This window comes from Bidens hawaiensis, unplaced genomic scaffold (assembly GCF_021521415.1).
Source record: "Bidens hawaiensis isolate Kalapana, Puna unplaced genomic scaffold, B.hawaiensis_p1.1 tig00016126_1, whole genome shotgun sequence".
Classification (NCBI taxonomy): domain Eukaryota; kingdom Viridiplantae; phylum Streptophyta; class Magnoliopsida; order Asterales; family Asteraceae; genus Bidens; species Bidens hawaiensis.
In genome coordinates this window covers 367,055-377,259 of record NW_027492469.1, presented here as the reverse complement: position 1 = coordinate 377,259, position 10,205 = coordinate 367,055, and the positions used below count along the sequence as shown (strand labels likewise).

Genomic DNA, 10,205 nt, shown 5'->3' with positions numbered 1-10,205 from the left:
AAGAAATTTTGGTTTCAACAGTACTTTATGGTGGTAGGGCCATACCCTACGATATTGAAAATATTATTGGAAGAAAGTCGCATAACCACTGATGCAGGAGCATCGGTCCATTAAGTCGGCCCGGCCCAAATGTTTATTTTCATTTATAAATTGAATGTTAGGGTTTATTGTTTGATTAGTTTTTGATTAAGTTTTATATTAAAAGAACATTGTTCTTGAACCATTGGTTCGATTTTATCGTCTTTGTTAATCATGAGTCTCTCGAGCCATTGATCGCTTCCGAAACTGCATCAACCACCCGTATAATAGAAGGATTCAACTGTACCCTATGCCACCACCATACCACTTGCCATTACTGCCCGTTAATGCCTTGCTGGATCCCGCCTTACCCCTGGCCTTTAAAGCCCCAACCTTTCCTGTTCACACCCATAATGAAGGGTCTAAAGATCACATTTACATGTACTATACCAATAGTGATCCTTGAGGGGACCAATTCACGTCGCTATCCAGAAGATATCTGTTAGTATGATTTTAAAGAGTCCACTCAAATGATGGTTGTTACGTGTCCTTTTTGGAACTACGTTTTGTCTTCGTAAAAATAAAACTTTAATTTTATTTATTTGTAGTATTTGATTTTAAATCATTATAACCATAAGTTTATAACCTTGTATAGTTGTATTGACCCTTCTAGATTATTATTACAAATCAAAGTCACAAAAGGATACAATCACATACACCGCACCCCTCAAACATTCCACAAACGCATGCGAATCAAAAGACCTTCATTACCACGTGTCACCACACCATTGATTAAAACACCATGTTTTACACAACAACTTACCACACCGGAACCGTGTCTTTCTTGCCCTTCCCAAATTACCAAACTACCCCCACATTTTTCCCATAATCCCGAACCTACGCTTACCTTTGGACAACACGCGAGTCCGCCTTCGTTCTTCCGCACACATTTTTAGGGCGTAGCAGTCACCTCTCGCTTTCTCTCTCATCATTTCTCTTTCTCTCTCTAGAATTCACCGTTGATCGGACGGTCATTCATCGCCGGAATATGACGATTGTCACTCCACAGCCACTAGTATGTATATATATTCATATATATCTCTATATCTATCTCGTTTGTTATATGTTAAGCATTATTGATTTTATTATTGTTTGGTTATGCGATCGTGCTAGGGCTTTGTAATTAATGACAGGAGTGTATTAATGTAGTTCAATTGGCAATTTGAGTGTGAACTTAGGGTTTATATGTTCATTTCTATTTTTGGGGGCTAATTTAGGGTTTTTATTTTATTTTATTTATTTTTAATTGGATTGAGTCATTGTGTATTTGATGATTTGTTTTGGTTTGATAGCAGGAAGACGAGGAGATGCTTGTGCCGCATACCGAGCTAGTGGACGGGCCGCAACCGGTGCAAGGTCCGGTTGCTTTCAATGGCACTTCGCCGATTGAAGTTCCTCAGCCTATGGAAGGTTAGGTTCTTGCTTTGCTTTATGTGATTGGTTAAATTGGATATGTATATATAATATTTGTGTATGTGTGTGTACATTTATGGATTTGCTTTGAATTATATATCGAAAAGTAAATGTGAGTGTGCATGGTGTGAGGGAACACTTAGATATGTATATATGTGTGTGCATTTATGGATTCGTTTCGAAGTATATATCGAAAAGTAAATGTGCGTGGTATTAGTGAACACTTTATTTGGTTATTTAACTTCTCATTTTGTAATTTTCGATTCATTAGTTGTGGGGCAACCGGAAGGTGCTGGCACAGAGAATCAAGCAGTTGAGGAGCCTCAGGCTTCTAGGTTTACTTGGACTATTGAGAATTTCTCTCGTCAGACAAACAAAAAGCTATATTCTGATGCCTTTGTGGTCGGCGGACATAAGTGGTAAATAATAGTTGTGTCTGTTATGTTTTTGTTTCTTAAGGGAGCAATTGTGGACGTTTGTCAGGATTGTGCTTGTATTTTTGCAGGCGTGTGCTTATATTTCCAAAGGGCAACAATGTGGACCATTTGTCCATGTACTTAGATGTATCTGATTCTGCATCCTTGCCATATGGTTGGAGTAGATATGCACAATTCAGCTTGGCTGTTGTTAATCAACTACACAGCAAGTTCACTGTAAAGAAAGGTATGTTTCGTGCTGCATTGTTGGTAGTTGTGAAATTGTGCTTTCATGCAATTCTGTTTTGCCACAGAGCAGCTTATAGTTGTTTGCTTTGGTTTTAGCAAGGAGTTGATAATGTTTAATTAGAAATTAGATCGTACAATCCGTTTAATGATATTACATTTTTTTTAATTGGTGAATTTGGATTTTGGTCAAGAAATATCGGGAGTTGTGCCATTTTGATCATCATTTAAAGGGAAATATACTTTCATGTATGATACTTTTAGTGGAGTGAGAGAATTAAGATATTCTATGTTCTTTCTTGACTTTCTTGATTCGTTTCTAAAAGTGTATTATTCAATAGGAATATAGGATTTGCTTAAATTAGGAAAATGAAAATATCTAACATGAGCACAGGATACACAAATTACCACTTATATTTTTATTGCCAGAACTTCTTTCTAGGCATTTTTACTTACGAAATTTTCAAACAAAATGGTGAAGTATAAGCGTCATAATGCAAATAATATTACATAAAGGTACAAACCGCTTTTTTAGTACCATATTGCTTTCAGTTGTGACACCCATCAATTTATGGTTATGCATTTTATTGTAAACAATTAGCCGAATCACTAGTTTATGCATTTCCACAATTGAAAAGACGGGTCATGTTTGGATAATTAAAAAAATGAATTAATGCCTACTTTTAGCAAACTCATACTTTTATTTATGTAATTAACAGACACACAACACCAGTTTCATGCAAGGGAGAGTGATTGGGGATTCACATCTTTCATGCCTCTTAGTGATCTTTACGACCCGAGTAGAGGGTATCTCATAAATGATAGATGCGTTATTGAAGCTGATGTGGCTGTAAGGAAAGTAATTGACTATTGGTCATATGACTCAAAGAAGGAAACTGGTTATGTTGGTCTTAAGAACCAAGGAGCAACATGTTACATGAACTCCCTTCTTCAAACCTTGTACCATATCCCTTACTTTAGAAAGGTACAACTTTCTTATTTCTGTTATTATGACTCGTATTACTTAGAACTTAGACCTCATTATAACTTCCAATATCAGGCTGTCTACCATATGCCAACAACAGAAAATGATATGCCTTCAGGGAGTATTCCTCTGGCTCTTCAAAGCTTATTTTATAAGCTCCAATACAATGAAACAAGCGTTGCCACAAAAGAACTTACAAAATCTTTTGGATGGGACACATATGATTCTTTCATGCAGCATGATGTTCAAGAACTCAATAGGGTTTTGTGTGAGAAACTTGAAGACAAGATGAAGGTGCCCAAAATCCTTTCCTGAATCTTATACATGGTTGTTTATGACTTTTTTTTTCCTGACTTCTGGTTGTTGTTGGCTCAGGGAACAGTTGTGGAAGGGACAATACAAAAGTTATTTGAAGGACACCACATGAACTATATTGAATGCGTCAATGTGAACTTCAAATCGACAAGAAAAGAATCATTTTATGGTACTGAATATGCATATGTATAAAGAAGCTTGAGTGTGTATATTGGTTATTAGTTAATGATCCTGTTAATAATATCTTAAAACTGTTTACATCAGATCTTCAACTTGATGTGAAAGGCTGTCAGGATGTTTATGCTTCTTTTGACAAATATGTTGAAGTGGAACGGCTTGAGGGTGACAATAAATACCACGCTGAAGCACATGGGTTACAGGTTTAGTATTGGTTCATAATATTTTAAAGCTAATTGTTTTGGGTCAATGGGTGAGGTTTACATGTTTGTTTCTGTTCAGGATGCTAAGAAGGGTGTGCTGTTTACTGTTTTCCCGCCCGTTCTTCAACTTCAGCTGAAGCGTTTTGAATATGATTTTTCAAGGGATACTATGGTAAAGGTAAGTGTTGAAAAATTTATTTGACAATGTTCTTGTCTTCTAAAAACGTTAGTTATATGAACCTATTCTGATATATTATGTAGATAAATGATCGGTATGAATTTCCACTTGAGCTCGACCTTGACAGGGAGAATGGCAAATATTTATCTCCTGATGCTGATAAGAGTGTTCGAAATCTTTATACACTTCACAGGTGTCAAATCTGTTCGTAATAAATTTAGCAGTGACAAATACTGGCTAGTTGCAAAATTAGTAGATCTTCTAAAAGATTTAACTTGTATTCATTTTCTTCATCATTATTGGTGTTCATACATTGTGTTAACTTTTCTCCGCCTTGCTTCTTAACAGTGTATTGGTTCATAGTGGGGGTGTGCATGGTGGACACTATTATGCATTTATTAGGCCAACTCTGTCAGACAAGTGGTGAGTTTTATTTATTTTGCACAGTTGTGTTTATTTTATAGCCCTTAATAATGTGGGGTCCTTGTCATCATTACAATTTTAGGTTCAAGTTTGATGATGAAAGAGTTACTAAAGAAGATACGAAGAGGGCTTTAGAAGAGCAGTATGGCGGTGAGGAAGAGGTAATACAATTTTTTTGGGAAATCTATGCGTTGCTTTCTTTTGTGTGTATCATTTTTTTTCAATACTCATTAATCCTTTTTCTTTTATGCTTTAATTTTGACAGCTACCTCAAACAAATCCTGGCTACAATAATGCTCCATTTAAATTCACAAAATACTCAAATGCGTATATGCTTGTTTACATACGAGAAAATGACAAAGATAAGATTATCTGCGACGTAGATGAGAAAGATATTGCAGAACATCTTAGGGTAAAGTAAATGCACATACGTTTTAAGTTGAATTTTCATCTTTTCTGGAATGTAAAGTCCAAAGCGTGAGCTCGTTAGCATAATCATTTTTCTCCAGATAAGGCTGAAGAAAGAACAAGAAGAAAAGGAAGATAAGAGAAGATATAAAGCACAGGCTCATTTGTACACTATTATTAAGGTGGGAGATGATTAGCTGTGGATATATTATCTCAATTTCCTGAATGTAACTTTTTTTTTGTCTAGAATTTTCATTTTCATGTACTAATATTATTGATTGGCATCTATAGGTTGCTCGTGATGCAGACCTGTTAGAACAGATAGGCAAAGATATATATTTTGATCTTGTTGACCATGACAAAGTTCATAACTTTCGTATACAGAAACAAACGCCTTTTAACCAATTTAAGGTGCTTTTAGCGACCAACATTTTACATGGTTTTAAATAATTTATTTAACTAGAGGTTATTCATGGTCTGCAGGAGGAGGTTGCTAAACAATTTGGCGTGCCTGTTCAATTTCAACGATTCTGGACATGGGCAAAGAGGCAAAACCACACATATCGTCCCAATCGTCCTTTAACCGCTCTGGAGGAAACCCAATCGGTATGTTTTCTATATTTGTTAACGTCTTTTAGGGGCTGCTTGGCAATCTTGTACTGAAACATTAAGAGGCCTGACTGATTAAGAGGTAGCCTCTTAATCATTCAGCATGTCTCTGAAACTTAACCATTGCTCCATGAACCACTAAGAGGTGTCTTTTTGGTGAACCAAACACACTCTTACCTCTGACCGATTCAGAGATAGCCTCTTAATGGAATCATATTCCATTAAGAGGCTACCAAACAGCCCTTAATTACTGATTATTATTATTATTTTTGTTTATTTATTGATATCATATGATAGTAATCTTTTATCAGGTGTTTAGTACCTTTTATAAACAAGTTGAATCCTTACTGTTCTTGTAATTGCAGGTTGGGCAATTGAGGGAAGTTTCTAATAAGAATAACAATGCTGAACTTAAATTGTTTTTGGAGATAGAGATTGGACCGGTAATATCTTCTTGTTGGTTTCATTCGCTGTTGCTTGTAGCTGCTTGCTATTTCTTTATCGTGTGGTTTTCTTATTAAAATGATGTTATGTGTTCAGGATATGCATCCTCTTCCACCACCTGACAAAAGCAAAGAAGACTTACTTCTCTTCTTCAAGCTTTATGATCCTGAGAAGGAAGAACTGCGGTATTAAAAGATTTTTATTTATTGTGTTTTGATCTTTTGATGCTTCCGGGAGTTGTTTCTCTAGAGTCCTAGATATGAATCTAGAGATTTTATGTTGATATTTGTTAGTAATATATGACGGTGGGGTAAACAAGTAACTATATCTTTTTTTTCTTCGTTCAGATACGTTGGTAGGTTTTTTGTGAAGAGTTCTGCTAAACCAACTGAAATTATATTAAAGCTAAATGAGAGAGCTGGATTTAGTCCAGATGAAGAAATTGAACTTTATGAGGTATGTTTTTCCCATTCTGTTTGCAATATTCTGTCAACTTCTGTCACTTGTTTTTAATTATGTTTTAAAACCTATTAATTTTGCAGGAAATAAAATTTGAGCCATGCGTTATGTGTGAACGCCTTGACAAAAGGTCCTCATTTAGATCTAGCCAGGTACTAATGACATATCTCAACCTTATAATGTCAAAAGTTGTTCACATAGAAAGTAATCTTTATGTTATTATTATAGATCGAAGACGGAGACATTATTTGTTTCCAGAAACTCCCTAAAGCTGAGGATAAATATCGATATCCTGATGTCCCTTCATTTCTAGAATATGTGAAAAATCGTCAGGTATGTTATAATTCACCATTTTCACTAGGGGTGGCAATCTTGACCCAAACCCTTTCAAATGGGTCAATTTGGGTTGTTTTAAAAATCATATGGGTTGGTTTGGGTCATAGATTTTAATAAGATGGGTCAAAATGGGTCACTTGAAATTCCACATTCTTATTTTCGGGTCAAAATGGGTCGATATATTTAAAGAAATGGGTCGATGCGGGTTAGTGTCTTAAGAAAAAGTGGCAAGCTCGGGTTGAAACGGGTTTTGGATCGGAACGAGTTCGTCTTAGGTTACGAGCCGACACGAGTTTTCGCGCTGGACGGGTTGGGTTTCGGTTTCCTTTTTTTCTTTTTGGTCGGTTTCGGAGCACTGGACAGCTTGGGTTTCGGGTTCTTTTGCTTGTTTTTGGTCGGTTTCGAATTCGTTTTCGGCCTTTTGTTTCGTTGTGGTCTGTTTTTCAGTTTCATTTCTGTTCGGTTTCAGTTTTTTAGTTTCGTTTTGATCGATTTTTTCGGTTTCAATCAATTTGGTTCAGTTTTGGTTTATGTTTCGCTTTCGTCGACTTTCGGTTCGGTTTTTTTTTTTTTTTTTGGGAAGAACGAGGGCGGCGGCGGAAACGTTTTAGCTTTTTTACATTTTTCGTTTTTGATTTATATTTTGAGCTATGATTTTTTAATTGATTTTTTTGAATTTTTTTTGGAGGGGTTTTTATTAACAATAAAAACCCCTCCAAAAAAAATTCAAAAAAATCATAGCTCAAAATATAAATCAAAAACGAAAAATGTAAAAAAGCTAAATATTTCCGTCTTTGCCCTCGTTCAAAAAAAAAAAACCGATCCGACCCGTTTTGACCCGTTCCGACTTTGACCCATTCCGACCCAGACCCGTTCTGACCCTAACCCATTCCAACCCAGACTCATTCTGACCCGAACCTTTTGACCCTAACCCGTTCCGACCCGAACCAAAACAACCCTTTTTTTAGTTGACCCATTCCGACCCTAAACCGCTCCGACCCATGACCCGTTTCGACCCAACCCAACCCATTTGCCACCCCTAATTTTCACACATTCGTAACATCTCCATTAGTATGAAGTGATCCTGAATTCTTATGCCATTTTCAGATAGTTCATTTCCGATCTCTTGATAGACCTAAGGAAGATGATTTCTGTCTTGAACTGTAAGTCTGGCTTGCTTGCTTATGTATGAACCTTGTACCCGATTATTCCAAAAGTAAAACATGCTGATAATGTTTTACCAAATTCAACAGGTCAAAATTGCATACATATGATGATGTGGTGGAACGAGTTGCTCAGAAACTTAATCTTGATGACCCGTCTAAAATCAGGCTTACTCCTCACAACTGTTACTCTCAACAACCCAAGCCCCACCCAATAAAGTATCGTGTTGCAGAACACCTACTAGATATGCTGGTTCACTACAATCAGGTTTTTTCTATTTTTCACTTTGTTAAAGGCATATATTATTTTGGTATTGATGAAAAAATTAATTTTTTATTTTCACTTATTTGTTTGGTTTAGGTGTCTGATATTCTGTATTATGAAGTGTTAGACACCCCTCTGCCTGAATTACAATGTCTGAAAACTCTGAAAGTTTCATTTCACCATGCAAATAAAGAAGAGGCATGTTTGGAATGTTTTATGGTTTTTCTTTGCAAGATATATTGGTTGAGTGGTTGGTTTCTAAAAGCTTGTTGATTTTGCAGCCTGTAATTCACAATATTAGGTTGCCTAAGCAGAGCACTGTTGGAGATGTTCTCAATGAAATAAAGTCAAAGGTATACACTAGGATTTTAATTACACCGAACTTGCATTCTGTTTTATCACTTTGTGATCTCTTACAGTGCATGTTTAAACAGGTTACACTATCTCATGAAAATGCCGAACTTAGACTGCTTGAAGTATTCTATCACAAGATTTACAAGGTATTGCATCCAATTAACGACATTTTATGTTTCAGTTTGTAGTAGAATGATCAAGTACAACTTCAGGAATTTAACCTTCTGTTTTTTAATTGTTCTTTTTCCTTTTCCTCACAGATCTTTCCTCTGACTGAGAAGATTGAGAATATAAATGATCAATACTGGACACTACGTGCTGAGGAAGTAAGCTGGCTTAAATCTTTTGTGCTACTTTTATGTCAATGTAATTCTTTTTAATTTTAAAATTACTATTTTTTTTTGGCATTAGATTCCAGAAGAAGAGAAGAACTTGGGACCCCAGGATCGGTTGATTCATGTTTACCATTTCACCAAAGAGGCTGCACAGAACCATATTGTACATAATACATGATATAACCACTTTTCTATTCTACCATATAACTTTTTAAAGTATATATCTGTTTAAACTTCATTTTTTATGATTTACAGCAAGTGCAGAACTTTGGGGAGCCTTTCTTTTTGATAATTCATGAAAATGAAACTTTAGCAGATGTTAAAGTCCGAATTCAAAGGAAATTAGAAGTTCCAGATGAGGAGTTCTCTAAGGTAGGTTTTTCCTTTAAACACTTATGTTGACACGTGTTAATAGGTTAACATCTGACTTACACTTGCCCTTTCTTTTCTGTATTTCAGTGGAAGTTTGCATTTTTATCTTTGGGACGTCCCGAGTATTTAGAGGATTCAGATGTTGTATCTAACCGTTTTCAGGTTCACTGTCCTTTTCCCCTTTAAATTTCACTCATTGTGCCGCCACTTACCTTGACTACAAGTTGACATGTGTCTTGAATCTGGTTTGTAGAGACGAGATGTTTATGGTGCTTGGGAGCAGTACCTTGGGTTAGAACATTCAGACACCACCCCTAAAAGGTCCTTTACAGCAAGTCAGGTATAACTTATATTCTCTTGAATTATGGGTGGCTCACAAAAAAAGGTTTTCTAATAATGTTTACTTTTTGGTTGTAAAATTGTAGAACCGTCATACATTTGAGAAGCCAGTGAAGATATACAACTAGGAGAGGGAGCGTGGTGCGGTGAAAGCGATGGTTTTTGTTTGTCGAAAGAACCTTCTTATGATTGTTGGTGATAATTCTTTTTTGGGAACAGGTACGGGAAAGGTGATTTTAATGTTATGTGGATGTGTAATTTAGCAGTAATGGTACATAGGAGGAAATTTTGTACAAACTGGGCGCCTAAATTATTAGTGTTTGGTGGGATGGGATTGGAAACATGACTTGTGTGTAAAGTTACCTATATTTACTTGTAGGATATAAAATGTCATTTTTCCAGAAGCAGCCTCTCTATCCCTATGGGGTAGAGGTAAGGCTGCCTACATCTTACCCTCCTCAGACCCTACCATAGCTTTGTTATTGGTGCCTTGGTGGGATATACTGAGTACGATGATGATGATGATTTCATTCATGCTTTTACCAAAATCTGGTACAATTTATTCCACAATCTGGTAACACCTGACCTTGATATAGAGGTGCTTATTGGGGTTGCTTAACCGTGTATTCGGGTTACTCAAATATGAAAATTTGATTTTGAATTAGGTTTCAGTTCGGGTCTATTCGA

At 36.1% G+C, this 10,205-nt stretch overlaps 1 protein-coding gene across 1 annotated transcript; it reads left to right on the top strand.

The window, feature by feature from the left end:
* The first annotated feature begins 1,023 nt into the window (after positions 1-1,023).
* LOC143550715 (ubiquitin C-terminal hydrolase 12-like) lies at positions 1,024-9,840 on the top strand. The gene is made up of 32 exons (XM_077041318.1): positions 1,024-1,093; positions 1,371-1,488; positions 1,763-1,910; positions 1,997-2,154; positions 2,873-3,138; positions 3,214-3,432; positions 3,514-3,622; positions 3,718-3,833; positions 3,913-4,011; positions 4,095-4,204; positions 4,360-4,434; positions 4,517-4,595; positions 4,700-4,846; positions 4,944-5,024; positions 5,134-5,253; positions 5,326-5,448; positions 5,817-5,894; positions 5,992-6,080; positions 6,243-6,351; positions 6,438-6,506; positions 6,583-6,687; positions 7,798-7,853; positions 7,944-8,121; positions 8,215-8,316; positions 8,400-8,471; positions 8,553-8,618; positions 8,733-8,798; positions 8,884-8,970; positions 9,063-9,179; positions 9,267-9,341; positions 9,433-9,519; positions 9,605-9,840. Exons 1-32 carry the CDS (start codon positions 1,067-1,069, stop codon positions 9,644-9,646), a joined length of 3,393 nt encoding a protein of 1,130 aa, XP_076897433.1. The 5' UTR covers positions 1,024-1,066; the 3' UTR covers positions 9,647-9,840.
* The last annotated feature ends 365 nt before the right edge of the window (positions 9,841-10,205 follow it).